The 18,940-nt window shown below is 43.2% G+C and overlaps 1 protein-coding gene across 1 annotated transcript in view; it reads left to right on the top strand.

Moving 5' to 3' along the window:
• The first annotated feature begins 10,612 nt into the window (after nt 1–10,612).
• Birc6 (baculoviral IAP repeat containing 6) overlaps nt 10,613–18,940 on the top strand; it is a 181,515-nt gene continuing 173,187 nt past the window's right edge. Inside the window, 1 exon segment of the mRNA XM_038320792.1 lies at nt 10,613–10,996. Coding sequence (XP_038176720.1) covers nt 10,663–10,996 — 334 coding nt within the window. The 5' untranslated portion in view covers nt 10,613–10,662.

The raw sequence follows: 18,940 nt of genomic DNA, 5'->3' as shown, positions 1-18,940 counted from the left end.
ATTAAAGGCGTGCGCCACCACCACCTGGCATCAGAGACACATCTTTACAGTGTATACAAATATTCCCACAACAGGTGGCGACTAATCTTATCCCTTTGGTAGGAGCTCAACCACGCAAACTGACAGGATTGGTGTATTCATAGGCAATGAAGAAAATGGGGGAGGCGGTCTACTGCTCTTGGTCATTAAAAGGACAAGACAGATTCCATCTTGAGAAAGAACTCCATTTTAGACAGGACTTGATCTGGATTGAATTTAGTTATAGGAAAAAACACAGTTCCAAGAAAGGCTACACACTGCTAGGCCCATGTCTAGGTGAGCTCATCCTGGGGTGGGGGATAGCCAATAATAAACTTCGGCAAACAACATTTGTGTCCTTATGGTTTTCTGTTAGCCTTGATAACAAGTTCCAATAAGCTTCAGTCAATGGCATCAAAGGTAGCCTACCCTTACCTAATCCTTGTCTCATCCAGACATGCTAAGGCATGTACCACCCTGCTTGAGCGCATGTTTTCCTTTAAAAACCCCTTACCCCAGAGACTCGGGTTCACCCATTACATCAGAGCTCTGGTATGAGCTTGACTTGTAATCAATAAGCCCCTGTGTGTTTGCATCAGTACACAACTCTGTAGTGGTCTTGTTGGGGGTCTTGTGACACGAGCACAACAGTCACCAAGTTCCTGGAATACAACTTGGCCTTTGCATAAATAAATTTTAAAAGTATTTACACTTATTTATTTTATATGTATGAGTGCATTACCTGCAGGTATTCCTGTGCACCACATGTGTGCAGTTCCCACAGAGGCCAGAATAGATTGCTAGGTGTCCTGGAGTTGGAACTACAGATGGTTGTGAGCTGCCACATGAGTGCTAGGAATCAAACCCTGGTCCTCTGGAAAAGAAGATGTCAGTGTTCTTTTTTTTTTTTTTTTTTTTTTTTTTTTTTTTTTTTTTTTTTTTGGTTTTTCGAGACAGGGTTTCTGTGTAGCTTTGAAGCCTATCCTGGAACTAACTCTTGTAGACCAGGCTGGCCTCGAACTCACAGAGATCCGCCTGCCTCTGCCTCCCAAGTGCTGGGCTTAAAGGCGTGCGCCACCACCGCCCAGCTGACATCAGTGTTCTTAACCACAAGCCATCTGTCTAGCTATAGAACAAAATGGTTTTCTTTTTGTTTTGTTTTTATGACAGGGTCTTTCTCTATAGCCCTGTCTGTCTCAGAAATCACTATGTAGACCAGGCTGACCTTAAACTCACAACGATCCTCCTTGTCTTTGCCTCTTAAGTGCTGGGAAATGAAAGTTTTAACAATTTGGGAGATTAAAAGATTTTCAGAAAAATTCTGTAAGGTGGGGGAATTTATGAAATAGTGGCCCTTGATGGGTTATCCATCTTTGATAGAAAAAAACACCACACATTTCTCACCTTTTTTTCTTTCTTTTCCTTTCCTTTCCTTTTCTTCCTTCCTTTCTTTCTTTTTTTTTTTTTTTTTTTTTTTGAGACAGGGTTTCTCTGTATAGCCTTGGCTGCCCCAGAACTTGTTATGTAGTTCTTGATAGTATGTATTAATTTTGCAAAATGGATTTCATTATGACATTTTTATACATATAAATGAAGTATTTTGATTGCATTCATTTCATTTACTGTCTCTTGCTCCCCTCAGACTCTGCTGTTGCCTCCCTTTTGCTAACTAGTCCTCCTTATGTTTTCTCTGTTGTGTGTGTGTGTGAACAAGTGTGTTTGATACTGAACTTGGGGTCACAGGCTGTGCTCCAGCAAGTCATCATGGCTATTTATCCTCAATAATCTAATTAATAGTGAAAATATGAGTTAGTCAGTATGACCACATTGGGAAGAGGGACAAAGGGATACAGTAACCCTGCAAGTGCTAGTGTTTAAAATTTATTTATTTGTGTGTATGTGCATGCACCCACCAGCACTCAGGAATGTAGGTAGGTTAAATTCTCTGTAGGTGGAATTGATGATCAAATGTTCTTTACTGAGCCATCTCTCTAGCCTCAAGGGTATGTTTTAAACAGAAGACAGAAAATAAACACAACTAAGCAGTCTGCCCAAGGTGGTTCCCCTGCCCAGTGTTGTCTCAGCTCCAAGATCATCTATCAGATAAGTAGTAAAATGTTTCTGCCAGACAAGTTATTCCTCTGGCTTCCCTCAGGGCTTCTGTCTTTATTCTCCAAATAGGAGATTCTTGGGGCCATTCCTATTTCTTGGGGTCCCTTCTTTCAATTGTCTGATAGCCAAAGATGGGAACACAAGTACTAGATAGGTTGGTTACAGATTTAAATATGGTTATTTAAAGGAGCATGGATGAAGGGTTATTTATAGGTGCATGGGCAATTTACCACTGGCGACACCGCTGAAGAAAATGTTTCTTCTCTAGTGACCATTAACTTCCTATAGCTTCTTAGGAAGGAAGGCAGAGGCAGAGGCAGAGGCAGAAGGATCTCAAAATAATCAACAGGAACACTTAGATTGCTCTTTGAGTAAGAGATGTATTTATTTATCTTTATTTTATGTGCATTGGTGTTTTGACATGGGTGTCAGGTTCCCTGGAACTAGAGTTACAGACAGTTGAGCTGCCATGTGGGTTCTGGGAATTGAACAGAGGTCCTCTGGGAGAACAGTGTTCTTAACCACTGAGCTATCTCTCCAGCCCTGTGTAAGAGATTTATTAATAGAGTTATTAACACCACGGACTGACTGACAGACTTCTGCATGGTGGGCACTCTGAGGACAGTGTAAGCTTGTGTGCCACAATGAGGGTCTCATACATTTTAAAGGAAGGAGGCGGTTCTGTACCATGTGATTGATGGGCAGTCCATAGTAAATAACTATAGTTAGGCTGATTCCTGGATGACAGATGGAAGGGAGTAAGTCTGGTAGCATGGGAGCTGTGTACAGGATCTGCTATGAGGATGCAAGATCAAGAATCTGGAAAAACAAGTTTATAAAAGAGCTTTACAAAATAACATGGGCTTGGCCAACAATTATCCAGTCTCAAAATCATGGCATTCTTCCTGTCTCAGCTTTGCAAGTCTAGTGATTACAGGAGTCATTACCAATCATGTTACATGATTAGTAAGTTAATTTTTTTGGATTTTTAGAATTTCATACATTATTATTATATTTAAATATTTTCTGCAGGGTGTTGGGGTATATGTCTTTATGTATCCCAGCATAGGAGAGGCAAAAACAGGCAGGTGGATCTCTGAGGTGGAGACCAGCTTGGCCTAGAGTGAATTCCAGGATAGCCAGTGCCACACAGAACAACCCTGTTTTGAAACACCCCCCCAACACACAAAATCACTTCTACCTCTCTCTGTTTCCTCTCACATTCATGACCTCTTCTTGTGTAATTATTATTGTAACACATATTATATATAGATATGCAACCTACAGAGTCCACTTAATGTCACTATTATATACATGAGTTTATGGTTGTGTAATTGGGATTGGATAATCTATCCATCAGGGGTCTTGGCCCTGAAGAAGACCAATTTTCCCTCTCTATGGTTGTTTGAAAGAAAATGGCCCCCAATGGGAGTGGCACTACTGGGAGATGTTTTGTTGGAGGAGGTGTGGTCTCATTGGAGGAAGTGTGTCACTCTATGGGTGGGCTTTGAGGTCTCTTTTGCTCAAGTTATGACCAGTGTAGAACACAGAACTCACTTCCTGTCACCAGAGGATCAAGATGTAGAACTCTCAGTTTCTCCACCACCATGCCTGCCTATATACTGCCATGTCCCTCCATGATGATAATGGGCTAAACCTCTGAAACTGTACGCCAGACTCAATTAAATGTTTTTCTTTATAAGAGTTGCTATGGTCATGGTATCTCTTCACAGCAATAGAAATTCTTATTAAGACATTCTTAGCAGCCTTTGATTGTCGGTAGCTTTTTATCTAGGAGTGGGACTTTATGGAATTTCCCCTGTCTGAATTGTCATGTCATGTATGGCCTTCCACTACACAGGTTGTTGGAAACAGAGAATAATCTCAGTATGGCACACAGGAACACACAAATAGAAGAACGGTAGTACACAAGGCAATTTCTTAAAAAAAAGGTGCACCAAGATGTTAAGGAATATTTGAGCAAACTGTGTAAAAATGTGTTGCTGTTTTACTTGGCCTGCCTAATGCACCCGATTGGTTTAATAAAGAGCTGAATGGCCAATAGCTAGGCAGAAGAGGTTAGGCAGGACTTCCAAACAGAAGGAGGAACTTGGGATGAATCTAGGCATGTAAGGGAGATACCAGCAAAACAAGGAGGGACTTGGACATACAGAATGGAGGAGAGGTAAAAAAGCCACATGGCAGAACTTAGACTAATAGAATCTGGTTAATTAAGTTATAAGAGCCAATTGGGAACAAGCCCAAACTAAAGACAATTCTTCCATAATTAATGATAGGTCACTGTGTCATTATTTGGAAGTTGGTGGTCCCCTGAAGAAAGTCCAACAAGAAAGTCAAACTTCATTTGATGCCCCATGTTGGGCGCTGGATGATGCATTTATATAAGTCATTCTACTATCAATAAAAACTCAGGAATCAGATATTGGGGTAAAAAAATCTGAAAGATCCAAAGTGTGGTGAAAGAACAATCAGCTGACCCTTACTCTCCATATTGAAAGGTCTGTGAATCTCTCTAAGCCTCTCCTGTGCCCCCCCCATCTGGGTCCTCCAAAATTTCTATGGCTAATTCCAGTCAGCTGACTCCATCCTCTGATTCAAGGTAGACTTTATTATCAGTCCCGGAGTGTCAGTGTGAACAAATATCCTGCAACACCAGCACCCACCTGGGTTAGCCCCACTCAGGGACTGAGATGGCTTCTGTCTTTTATCCCTGATGCAGATGATGACTGCATCTCAGACCACTGGTGGGAGTTTGATGACTTCTTTTCTGATTCCATTAGCTAAGCTGTACAATGGGAGAGAAAAGGCTCAGGAAATATGAATGATGGCTGGGTTATCTTTGATAGAATCAAGTTTCTCCCTGATCTTGGATAGGCAAGCACTGGGATTTCATGTAGCATTATCATGTCTGAGAAGACACTAATTAGGGAAAAATGAGAGAGAGAGAGAGAGAGAGAGAGAGAGGGAGAGAGAGAGAGAGAGAGAGAGAGAGAAGCAGCGGGCTGCGTTCCCGCCCAGCTCCTGCACAGCTAGCTTTACACCCGAAATAACAACACACAAATTGTATTCATTTAAACACTGCTTGGCCCATTAGTTCCAGCCTCTTATTGGCTAATCCTCATATCTTGATTAACCCATTTCTAATAATCTGTGTAGTACCACGAAGTGGTGGCTTACCCTGCATCCATCTCAGAGAGGAGAGCTATGGTGTCTGCCTGCGGCGTCTGCCTCACTGCCTTCTTCCCAGAATTCTGCTCTGTCTACTCCGCCCACCTATGTTCTGACCTATCAGGCCAAGCAGTTTCTTATTAATTAACCAATGAAAGCAACACATAGAAAGAAGACCCACCTACATCGAGAGAGAGAGAGACAGAGACAGAGAGACAGACAGACAGAGAGAAAGAGCGCAGGCAACTTCTGGGAATTGATTCCTCCTAACAATTAGATTTTTGGGATTGAACTCAAGTATTTGGACTTGGTAACAAACCCTTTTATTTACTGAGCCATCTTGCCAACCCTACAGATGTCTTTCTCACCCTCAAGCATTTTTTAGTACAGTGTTTATGCATGACTCAATAATATGTGTATTTGTGTTCCTTTACTTTTACAGGAGGTAATAATCAATGTGCCCTAATTCTAGCTCTCTTGGTCTGACCTCAGGCATACACTCATAGTACCTCTTACTATTTATCAAAGTCTTAGTCTTTATTTCTCTGTTGTGCTGGAGATTAAACCAAGGGCCTTGTACATATGAGACTTCATCATTAGGGATTCTCTGTGTGTGCACCAGGAATGGGAACTTTACTTTGTAAAGTTCATAATCAGTAAACTTCTTTTAAATTAAAAAAATTGTAAATATTTTATATGTATGATTGTTTTGCCTACATGTCTTGCCTGTGTATCTCATGTGTGTAGTTCTGAAGATGCCAGAAGGGATCAGATCCTCTGGAACAGGAATTGCAGATGGTTTTGAGCCATCACATGGATGTTGGGGACCAACCTTGGGTCCTCTGTAAGGACAACCAGTGCTATTAAGCACTGACTACCTCTCTAGTCTCTCTTTTAAACTTTTCATTAATTGTGTGTATGTGTATGTGTGTGTGTGCGTGAGCACACGTGTGCGTGCTATGTGTGTGCAGGTGCCCAAGGTCAGAAAGGGGCATTGGTCATCTGGAACTCTGGTTACAGGCAGTTGTTAGTTACAAGGTATAGGTGCTAGGCACCAAACTGGTGCACTGAAGAGCAAGAAATGCTCTTAGCCAGCAAGTTACATCTTTTGCCCCTTTTGCAGTGGTTCTCAATCTTGGGGTTGAATGATCCTTGATCTTGCATCCTCATAGCAGATCCTGTACACAGCTCCCATGCTACCAGACTTACTCCCTTCCATCTGTCATCCAGGAATCAGCCTAACTATAGTTATTTACTATGGACTGCCCATCAATCACATGGTACAGAACCGCCTCCTTCCTTTAAAATGTATGAGCTCAACTGTCTGTAATTTGGAGTCAAATCATTTTCTTTTCTTTTTTTTTTACATGTTGAATATTTATTCAGGGGGTTATGGAGGGGAAAGGGAGAAGGGGGGCAGAGAGAGAGAGAGAGAGAGAGAGAGAGAGAGGAGGGAGGGAGGGAGGGAGGGAGGGAGGGAGGGAGAGACGGAGAGAGGGAGAGAGGGAGAGAGGGAGAGAGGGAGAGAGAGGGAGAGAGAAATCCTTTTCTTGAGTGGCTTTGAAGTGGAGTGGTGGGGAGAGGACAATGAGGTGACAGCCTCAGCAGAACTGGAGCTCCCCAGCCTGCTGTCACTGAACGTGGTATAATTTCTTTGTAGCTGCTTTTTATCAAGTAGAAGAAAATTTCCTCTATTTTTAGTTTGATTTTTATTCCCTGAATGGGTGTTGGATTTTGTCAAGTGCTTTTTCTGCATGAGACAGGCCTATTTCTCTGTGCTCGTTTCCTACTGCACATACAAATTCCTTCCCAGAACGACTGCCATGAGGACTTTCTACTTCCTTTACACCTGTGCTCAAAATGGTTGACTGTAGCTGTCCAAAGGCTGTCACTTCAAAACAGACTAGCTGTGAAAACAGTGTGGTTTTCTGCGTTGAGAGTCTTTGTCTTGAAACACACCAACACTAAGGTGAGGTTGAATTTCTTTCTTTCTTTCTTTTTTTTTTTTTTTTTTTTTCTGAGACAGGGTTTTTATGTAGTCTTTTGGAGCCTGTCCTAGAACTTGCTTTGTAGACCAGGCTGGCCTCGAACTCACAAGAGATCTGTCTGCCTCTACCTCTGCCTCCTGAGTGCTGGGATTAAAGGCATGTACCATCAGTGTGATGTTGAATTTTAATTATTCTTGTCCAATGTCATTTTTCTTTTACTACTTTCTCCTTACCTCCTTCCATCAGGGTTTTTTTTTTTTTTTTTTTTTTTTTTTTTGATACAGCGATAACTTTCTAGCCCATGATGGATTGGAACTCAGTATATAGCTCAGGCTAGTCTAAGATTTTGTTTTTTATGTGTATGGGTGTTCTGCTTGCATGTATGTTTGTGCCGAGTGCCACAGGAAGCCTGGAGGGGCATCCCCCGGTCACAGAGTTACAGCTGTGTGCCATCACGTGAGTGCTGGGGATTGAACCTGGTCCTCTAGTAGCAAAGCCAGCAGTGCTCTCAACTGCTGGATCATCTCTCTGGACCCTCAGTTCTATTTCTATTATCGTTTCTAACCCGTGTCTTGAACCGTATCTGCAGCCTTTGGGATCTCAGTCCTTAAACAAAACACAGAAATAACAAGTTAATATAAAAAGTGTTATTTGAAATGTGTTTCAAGGGTCTATGCTCATTTGAGCTTAGTGATTTTCTTACCAAAATGGTTAAATAAGATTCCTTGTTACAGGTGATATTAGATGGTTTGATATACTGGTGTTAAGTCCAAAGCCACAGAGGATTCATACTGGGCCAGTTGTTTCAAGGTTTGATTACAGAGGTGGTTTATTTCCAAACCTCGTATGATTAATGAGCTTTGGAGAATGCTAGCTTCCTGGTAAAAGCAGTCTAAGTTATGTGACAGAAACATGTTTTTCTTGTTAAGAAAAACCTATACATGCCTTTATTACCAGCACTAGGGAAGCAGAGCAGAAGCCTCGGAGTCACAGGGGCCTGGTCTGCATAGTGAGTTCCAGGCCAGTGAGGGCTACACAGTAAGAACTGTCTCTAAACCAGCAAACAAGCAAATAAAAAGTTACAGACTAACAGACAACTCTTGCTTATCTACTCAGTAGTATACATTAAAATGCACTTAGTTTAAATGTAGCAGCCCAGTTTGGGGGGCAAGGCTTTCTTACCAATAAAACAGAGGCCTGTTCAGAAGAATCGGTCCAATTAATGGATAGTTTGGTCAAAAAGGATTTTGAAAACATTTTTAAATAATGTCTTTTACAATTTCTACTTAATTGTTAATGGTTTAAGAAAGGATACCCCTAGGGGCTGGAGAGATGGTTCAGTGGTTTAGAGCACTGGCTGTTCAATTCCCAGCACCCACACAGTGGCTCACAACTATCTGTAACCCCAGTTCCAGGGGATCTGACACCTTCACACCAATGCACATAAAATAAGGTTAAATAAATTATTAAAAAAGGACACTCATTTTTTGAGTGATTAAGGGTAGTTGTAGCCTCAGCAACTTCAGTCCTTGAAGAAATGTTTTTGAAGTTTTCAAATCAAACTGCCTGAATTCAAGCTCTTAGCTTCTAGCAGTAGCCCACAGAAAGGAAGATCATGGACAAGGCATTAAGGTCTGCACCTCCATTACTTTTATTTACTAGTAGTGAAGCAAGCTGTTATTTTCATTTGACTTGAGTGAGGAACCAGAGCATCATGGCCTGTGGTGAAGGCGAGGGCACGCCAAGTTCAAGCTACACGGCAAGTTTAAAGTCACACTGTGCTACCTGAGATACTGTCACAAAACAGTTACGGACGAGTTAGATCACCCAGAAGTTAAAAACACTTGCTGCTCTAGCAGAGGACCTGGGTTTGTTTCCCAGACCCACCGGGCAGCTAACTCCAGTTCAGGTGATCTGCTGCCCTCTTCTGGTCTCTGTAAGCATCAGGCATGCGTGCGGTCCACACACCTGTAGGCAATATATAGAACAAGTAACTCTGTACATGAACAAACAGCCTTAGAGTTAATTGGGATAATGCACAAGTATCTGCTCTGCAGGAATGTATAAAGCTAGTAACTAGGTTTCACAACGATCTTTTCCTGTAGCTTAAGCTGACCTCAAGACCTGTGTCAGAGGATGACCTTGAACTCCTGCCTTCTTTTCTCTACTTCCTAATTCGGTGTGTGCCTGTGTCTACACCCCAGTGAGTGCAGATCCCTTAGAGGTGGAGTTAGTGTTTGAGCCTTCCAACCCGAGAACTGGGAACTCAATCTCAGGCTGAGGTTCTCTGGAGGAGCAGCAGTGCTCCTAAGCTTCTGAATCATCGTGCCCACTAACTTTTTTGAGATTTTGTCATACAGCACAGGCTTGCCTGGAATTCGTAGCATTCCTGTTTACGTCTGGGATTCCAGGCATGTGTGACCACACCCAGGCACCGTAACACTGTAACTCCAAGGGATTGACTCTAGTAACTGTTTCAACATAAAAGTTTTAAAAAAGTTATTCTTCAAAAGCGGATGACTAAGTAGTTGACTACCCCTCCAAAACGCAAACATCAAAACACAAGACTGAACTATACAGTCTCCAGACCCTCTCAAGAACGTGCATTTCTGCTTAACAAAAGATTTAGAACTATTGCGGGCGTCGAAAAAAATCAGGTTCAGTTCCTACTACAGTTCAGGCCCTACAAGAGTGGTGTGCAGCGATCGAGGCCTGCTTCCGGATCCGCTGTGCCCCCACTACGCCCCCTCCAGCTGAGAACCAGGGGAGCAGCCGCCCTAACACGAAGGGACCTCTGGGCGCACCAGACAGGTCGCGCGGGCCGGGTCCGCCTAGCGGAAATCCACTGGACCCAGCACCGCCCTCCTTGCCACGCGCCGGGCGGAACTCCAGCCACCGCCACTCCCGGGGCTCGCAGGAAGAAACTGGGACGTTGAGGACGCAGCGCTGGCCGGAGCAGCGGCGCGTGGCACGCGCGAGCCGTACCGCGCATGCTCCGCGCGCGGAGCTTCCCCGGCCCCGCCCCCTCCACGGCCGGGGAGCAGCCTGGGCAGCCCGGCGAGCCCTTCCGCGCATGTCCACCTCGCCGGGTCCCGCCCCCGCCCCGCCTTCCCTGTTCCTCCGCCCGTCTCCCCCCACCCCCCATCCGCTTCCCTCAGCGCTCGACCCAGCGGGCGCTCCCGCGCATGCTCCGCCCCCTGCGCTCCGGCCCCTCTGGTGGTGCGGCTTCTCTCCCCTCCCCCGTCAGCCTCCCAGCCCGCTTGGCCTGGACGGCCCGGCAGCCGACGTTCCCCGTGCGTGCGGGCGCTTGACTTCACTTCCGGCTAACGCGCTCCGCTTTGCCCCCTGGCCCCGGATGGTGACTGGCTGTGGTGCTGCACCTCCCGGGACTGTCACTGAGCCGCTTCCCAGTGTGATTGTGCTGAGGGCAGGCCGGAAGATGGCGGCTGCGGCTGCGGAGGCCTCGGGCCCGAGCTGCTCCTCCGCGGCGGCGGCGGCAGGGGCGGGGGCGGCCGGGGTCTCCGAGTGGCTGGTGCTGCGGGATGGCTGCATGCGCTGCGACGCCGACGGGCTGCACAGCCTCTCCTATCACCCGGCGCTCAACGCCATCCTGGCCGTCACCAGCCGCGGGACCATCAAAGTCATCGACGGCACGTCGGGGGCTACCCTTCAGGCCTCGGCGCTCAGCGGTGAGCGCGGCACGCCGGGCGGGGGCTGGGTCGGTCGCGGGCGGAGCCGGGCGATCGGGATGCTGGGCGACGAAGCCACCCAGCCCCGGGGCTCGGCCTCTGGAGGGCAGCGGGAAGCGGGAGGGCCGGCGATGGCACGAAGGCCCGGAAGCTACGGCCGAGGACCTTCGGACTCTCTGTTTAGCCCAGCGTTTGGGGGCGAGGGCCCGGTGAGGCGGGGTGCGCCGCGAGTTGCTTTCCGGGCCTTGTGCGCCTGGACCGGCCTGGCTCTGTGCGGAGAGGTGAGGAGGCCTCAGGAGGTCGGCGCCGGAGAGGGCCGGGCTCTCGCTGGGCTCTTGGACGAGGTTTTGGAGCAGCTCCGGGCTGGACCAGAAGGGAAGGGCTGGTAGACTTGGCTGTGGCGGGAGAGGTGGGTAGCCGGAGGCAAGGGGCGGGAAGCTTCCGAGCTGGCTGTGGTGCGCCCGGCTGTCGAGCCCTCCCTTCCCGGGGAGTAGCGGCCCGTCGGCTGTTCTCAGGTCCTCGCAAGTGCGGTGCCCTCTGGAGTGCGTCCGGATGGGGGTGGGTTGGGGTGGGCAGGGGTGGGGGTGGGGATGGCCAGCTGTCTGAACTGTTGCGTGGACGTCTGCGGGACTCGCAGAGTGCAAAGAAGGTTAGACAGGGTCCCCCTAGCTCTGGGCTCCCACCTTTCCAGGGTCAAGAAGTCTAGGCCCCTTGGTAAATCCGTGAAACTCAGGCCCTTTCAACTAGTTTCACCACAGAGAGCTAGAAATTGGTAGTTGGGAGGCTGTCTGAATCTTCTCCACTTTGGAGGGAAGAGTACTTCTGGGTGGTGTAAACGTCGGTTCAGGAATAGGACTTTCAGGATGCATGAGGTCAAAACTTGTTCAGTGGACAGACTTGGGATCGATTGCCCTAAGTTATTTGCTGAGATGCCATTTCATTTGTGGATATATGGTGTCTTAATTTTGATGTTAAAGATTAAAATGGAGAAGTTCATTTATCAGTGGGTTTAAACTCTTGCATAGAGATAAACTGTATCTAAGTGCATTTAACCAAATGGAAGTAGTTATGTGTTCTACCATTCGCTTTGTGTTATTTTACACAGACTCACAGGGGTAAATTTACTGTGTGAGTAATAAGGCATAAGAGTAAATGGCAATTTAGGGATATAAAGATGAAATTAGAGACGTTAATCTTTGTTGACTTGTGAAAGAACTAGTTATGTATAGTTACAGCATGAAAACTTGTAGTATGTTTAAGAGGTGTATAAGAGAAAGTTTGCGATGGTAGGCTTGTAAATCCCCCTTTTCTTGGCTTAGGTAAATGACATGATGGACGGCCCAGATGCAGCAGTGCTCAGCTACTGCAACTTAGATAGAACAGGTTGTTACTGTGTCAGAGAGGCAGGTGTTCATGAATCATTGACTTTTAAAAATTCATTTAAAATATGTTAAATATGGAGATGACTTAATTGCAAATGGTCATGTATTCTCCTACTTGGCATAAGAAATAAGATACTGCAAATACAGATGTTCGTCCTGGCTCCTGAGTTGCATCTCACTGACCTTTTCTTCCTCTCTCTTAAATACTTAAGTTTGGTTTTATCATTTTCATACATGTCTATACTTTTAACCAATTATCTAATAGTTTCACAATTTCTAATTTAGGATAAATGGTGTCTCATTATATATATGTTAGGATTTCTCTTTTTTTTTTTCCCTTTGGGACAGGAAATCACTATGTAGAGCTGACTGGACTCGAACTTGGGAGATCCCCAGAGTGCTGGGATTAAGGGAGTGAGCCACCACTCCAGGCGTGGGTTTCTTTTTCTTTTTATTTATGTATATGACTGTGTTTGTTTGAGTATTTGACATGAGTGTGCAGGTGCCCATAGAGGTGAAAAGACAGTATGGGTCCCCTGGAGCTGTAGTTACAGGTGCTTGTGAGTCTCTTGTTTGGGTGTTGAGAATGGAGCTCCGGTCCTCTGGAAGAGCAGCAAGTTCTCTTACAGGATGAGTTTTTCCTCCAACCCAGTGTTAGGATTCTTACAAAAAATTTTATTAGCAAAAGTATTAAGTGTTTTGGATAGACAGTTTAGTTGGGATGTTTTTTTCTGTCTGGAGGCCATGTTCCAGAACAATAATGTGTGTCAGAGTTTGGGCAGTGGTGGTGTGCTCCTTTAATCTCAGCACTCTGGAGGCAAAGACTGGTGAATCTCTGTGAGTTCAAGGACAGCCTAATCTACAGAGTTCCAAGACTGGCTCCTGAGCTATGCAGAGAAATCCTGTCTTTCCAGGACAGGCTCCAAAGCTGCAGACTAACCCTGTCTCGAAAAACAAAACAAAACAAAAACAAACAAACCAAGAAAGTTTTCCTGTTAATTTGCTGTATACAGAAAGACAATATTCACCTTAGTGATAGAGGAGGAAGGTTGTAGGTATATAATAATATGAACGCAAAAATAAATACATTAAATAACACTAATGGGGATATGCACTTTCAGATGGCCATTCATAAAGATTGAGTTTAAAAAATATGTAGTTGGGGCTGGAGAGATTGGCTTGGTGGTTAAGAGCACTTGCCGCTTTTCCGGAGGACCTGAGTTAGGTTTCCAGCAGCACTTGTGTTTGGCAGCTTAGAGCTGCCTATAACTCTGTGGGTACCTGAAGATAGCGTTTCCCCCCTCTCTCTCCCCCCCACACACATACACACATGTGCACACACAGATAAATGAGAAATAGGAATATTCATAGAGAAGTTAGGCTGACAGAATAAAAGGACTGTAGGAAAACTGTTGGCAGTAACAGTAGGTCAATTCTAAAACATTATATACATACATACATACATACATATATATATATACATATATATATATATATGAAAAGGAACATTTCTTATGGATAATGCTTAGCTGAGGTTGTGTAGGGTATTTGTATTTAATTGTTCAGATGATGGGGGCAGTAATGCCGCATTCCATGTTTAACTTGGAATATGTAGGTATTTTGTGAGTAACAATTTTTTTTCTTTTTTGTTTTGTTTTGTTTTTGTTCCGAGACAGGGTTTCTCTGTAGCTTTGGAGCCTGGAACTCTGTATACCATGCTCATAGAGATCCACTGCCTGTCTCTGCCTCCCAAGTACTGGGATTAAAGGTGTGTGCCACCACTGCCCTGCTCAACGGTTAGTTCTAAGAAATAGGGGATAGGTACTGTTCGTAACTATGGTCTTAATTTAGTTGCTTTTTTCAATCTAAGAGATGTGAACTACCTTTTTTCTGTACTAGAGAAAGCTGTCTTTGTTGGGATACATAACTGGGTAACCATATAGAATTTTATTGGTTGACAGTGGTATTGGGATTCAGTTTGTAGAGTTGTGGGTAGTTTGTTAGTGTACATTGGAAGTTAAAGAATTGAAGCAGGATTTACATGTATTTACTTAGTTTGGGTCTAAATTGGGGATAATTTTATTTTTATTTTTAATTTTTAAAAAATTTTTTCAAGACAGAGTTTCTCTGTATAGCCATGGTGTCCTGGAACTCACTCTGTAAACCATGGTGACCTCTAACTCACAGAGATTCACCTGTCTTTGCTTCCCAAATATTGTGATAATTTTTCAACTGTCTCTCTGTCAATATTTTCAAATTATCTCTATCTGATATAAAATGTTTATAAATATAATTTTACTAGATTAAGAGTTGTTAGGATAAACAGGGTTAGGCAAATATTATAGTATTTAAGAGTTGATATTTTTCTTGTGTACAGAATGAGTTCCAGGACAGCTAGGGCTACATAGGGAAACTCTGTCTCTTAAAAAAAAAAAAAAAAAGTTAGTATTTTAGGAATCTGAGTATGGTGCTTTTAACCTCAGCACTCAGCAGAGATTCGAGGCCAGCCTGGTCTTCAGAGTGAGTTCCTGGCCAGCCACAGCTGTATAAAGAGCCCCTGTCTTTAAAAGAAAGTTAGCAAGGTGGCTTACAACTCTCTCTAAATCTAGTTGTTGCAGGGGATCTGATACCCTCCTTTGTCTTCGGTGTACTGTGTACACGTATAGTGCACTTACATTCATGTGGGTAAGACACTCATACACAAAAATAAGAAAGTTACGGTTTTGGAGAGTCTGGCTGATGATCCATTGACATTCAGTGGCCCTCCATGAGCTCTTCTCCAGGCTTTAGCTTTGTCTCTCTATTTTGCTTTGTGAACTGGTTTTATTTAATTACTCCCCCCCCCCCCCCCCCCCGTGTCTCTCTGGACCTTTGGAGCCTGCCCAGGTACTTGCTCTGTAGACCAGGTTGGCCCCGAAGGCCTCTGCCTTCAGAGTGCTGGGATTAAAGGCATGTGCCACCATTGCCCGGCCAAACCTTTTTTTTTTTTTAGAAAATCTTATTCTAGTAGTTTTGTTCTTTCTTGGGATTAGTAACTAGGCTAATCTTAAATCTTACTCAGGTTTTTGTCTGGTTTTGTTTTGTGGCAGGTTCCTATGCTAGCCTAGGCTTCCCAGGTGTTGGGATTACAAGTGTGAGCTACCATGCCCTACCCTGAAACTAGTTACAGGCAGTTGCGAATCACTTGATGCTGGCAACCTGGATCCTTCTCAAGAGTAATAAACACTCCTAATTGCTGAGCATCGTTTTACCCTTTATAGCTTTTCTTTTTCTTGTCTTTCTTTTTTCTCCTTTCTTTCTTTCTTTCTTTCTTTCTTTCTTTCTTTCTTTCTTTCTTTCTTTTTTTCTTTCTTTCTCTTTCTTCCTCTCTCTCTCTCTCTTTCTCTCTCTCTCTCTCTTTCTTCCTTCTGCCTTGGAACTCATTTTGTGAACCAGGCTGGTCTCAAACTGAGCCTCCCCTGTGCTGGGATTAGAGGCGTGTTCCACCATGCCTGGCCCAAATATAATATTTTAAAGAAATAAAGTCATTGCTAGATGGTGGTGGTGCATACCTTTAATCCCAGCACTTTAGAGGCAGAGATAGGAGGATCTCTCTCAGTTTGAGGTAACCCTGGTCTATAGCCAGAGCTACACAGAGAAAAACCCTGACTTAACCCCGCCCCCCAAAAAAAGCAAGAAAAAGAAAGTTACTCAGCAGCCATAGTTGATATTAGTTGACACCTGAGGGTTTAGACAAATATATAATAACATGTATTCGTTATTGTACTGTCATATAGCACTGTCTTAACAGTATTATGCTCTTACTGTATTCATTCCTCTTCATCTTTCCTCTGGTACATATTGATCTTTTTACTGTTTCCATAGTTTCCCTTTTTCAGAATGTTATAGTTGGCATTATACAGTATATAGACTTTTCAGATAGGGCTTAAGGTTTTGCTGTGCCTTTTCCATAATTTGATAGCTCATTTCTTTTTTGAGACTACATTTTATTTAGCCCAGGATGACCTTGAATTCACTCTGTGATCCAGGCTATCCTTGACCTAATCCTCCTGCTTCATCCTCCTAGGTTCTGGGATTGCAGTTTGTAATAGCTACATAGCTGATAGCTCATTTCTTTTTAGCATCTACTGGTATTCCATTGTCTGGATGTCAGTTTGTCTCTCCGTTCATGTTCACAAGACCATATTACTAGCTTCCAAGTTTTGGGAATTACAGATACTAGTTGCTGTAAAAATGTGTGTTTTGTTTGTAGGATTTTTGTGTGCATAGGTCTTTAATTCTTTTGGGTCATTCTAAGGAGCTCAGTTGCTGCATAGAATGAGAAAACTATGGTGATTTTTGTAGTCAACTGTCTTCCCAAATGGTTGTATCATTTTTATTCTCAGCAACAAAGAATATCATTCATAGTTTCACATTCTGACCTGCCTTTGGTGATGAAACTGTGTTGTATATTGGCTCTTTGGTGGTATCTTTTTCTTTCTTTTCTTTTTCTCTAAGAAAGGGTTTCATGTTGCCCAGGTTGGCCTTACCTGTGTAGCATAGGAAGACTTTGAACTCTTGATGCTTCCACCTCACAAATCCTATCAGACCTTGCTCAGTCTTGTCTTTTTTCTTCTTCTTCTCCTCCTCCTCCTCCTCTTCCTCCTCCTCCTCCTCTTCTTTCTTCTTTCTTCTTCTTGATAAAGTGTATCCTTGGCTGTCTTTGAGCTGTCTTGTAGATCCTACTGGCTTCAAATTCAGATATCTCCTGTCTCTGGCTACCTATTGCAGGGATCAAATGAGTTCTCATCCTCAGTTTTGCTTTATTTGCAGTTCTCTAATGATTCATGATGTTGAGCTCATTTCATTTGCTCAGTTGCATGTTATTTGCTGACTTTGTGTCCCCTGCCCCCTTCTCCCAGCTGGGAATAAGCACATGGACCTAGGGGCACTGCCCATGCTAGACGAGCACTTCACCACTGAGCTGTGTCCCTCAGACGATGACTGGGTTTTAAAAACTAAAACTACATACACCACTTGGCCATACCATTTATGACTAGGTAGGCACCTTTCTAGCCAGTTTTGATTCATGAACTTTAGCATAGGAAGTAGTATGTTTCTGGAGACAAGTGAATTTGGTTAAAGTCTTTTTTTTTATTTTATATTTTTCAGCTTAATGGCTTTGTAACCTTGACTAAATTTACTTAATATTTCTTTTCAATTCCCTTATTTGCAAGATGGTGGCAAGAATGATTTTAATTGAGGATTTAAGTTCTCTGCCTATATAGTGCTTGTCATAGTCTACTTACTGATGAGTCCTAAACACCAAACACCACAAAAAGCATTCCACACTTTCATTTGCAATCCTCGTAAACAGTTTTGTTTCTTTTCATACTCCTTAACTCTTCTAAACTTGTATGAAAATTGGAACTATTTTTCTGATTTACCACTTTGTACTATCTTACACAGTACATCTAGTTTTTGTCTTGTTGTAAGGATATAGTTAATTATGGAAATATCTTCCATACAGTAGTTGATGATTTTTCTCTTGTTCCTGAAGTAGCACCCCTACTAATAGTATATTTTTTGTATGTTTGTTTGTTTATTTTTATAAGCTCCTTTGAGAATATTTGGAGACTGCTTTGTCAGGTAGCCCTGGGTTTCACTTGAACATCCTGAATCTCAGCTTTATCATTTAATAAAATGGTAGTGAAGATTATTAAGTGGTCAGACTAAAACATATAGTAGGTACTGAATGAATGAATGCCAGTTTTCTTTTGTATCTTGAGTCTTTATTATTGTCATACTTCTCTTGATATAAAAAAATTTGTAGTTTAATGTTTAGTTATAAATGATAGGTGTCATTCAAATGTAGATGGAAATATGAACATTATATCTGTATTTTGGTACATATCTTTCTAATCATTTCCTTTTACCTACTGGGGATTAAATCTTGATCCCTTGGACATGTAGGCAAATGTTCTACCAGTGAGCTTTTATTTCCAGCCCTGAATAAACACTTCTTTGTGTATGAGTGTTTTGCTTGAATGTATGTACATGTACTGTATGTACAGCCCCTGAGTAGGCCATAAGAGGGCAATGGAATCACTGGGATTGGAGTTTCAGATGGTTGTGAGCCACCCTGTTGATGTTGGGAACTGAATACAGATCTCCTGCAAGGTTATCAAATGGTCCTAACTGCTTAGATATCTTTCCCACCCCTGGATAAATATCTTTTAAGTATATTGGTGAGACTAAATATCAGAAGATTAGGGCTGTTGTATAACGTCTGTATGTATACACATTGTTTATGTAGTGTATGTTACTAAGTAAATTGTGATATACATGTATGGATATTAATCACTAGTTACGATAGTGTATAGTAAGAAATGTGATCTCTTAAATTTCCAAAGTAGATTCTAGATCTGTGTTGCAGTAAAAAGAAGGGCTACACAGTACTTGTAGCTAAACATTTCTGAGAATCTTTTGGTATTTTGAGAAAAAAGTCTTACTATGTAGCTCTGACTAGTGTTGAACTTAAGAGATTAGCCTACCCCTCCTGATTAAAAAAAGAAAGAAAGAA

Source organism: Arvicola amphibius, chromosome 2, assembly GCF_903992535.2.
Source record: "Arvicola amphibius chromosome 2, mArvAmp1.2, whole genome shotgun sequence".
Taxonomy (NCBI): domain Eukaryota; kingdom Metazoa; phylum Chordata; class Mammalia; order Rodentia; family Cricetidae; genus Arvicola; species Arvicola amphibius.
The sequence above is the reverse complement of the archived record's forward strand: the minus strand, read 5'-3'. Positions and strand labels throughout refer to the sequence as shown.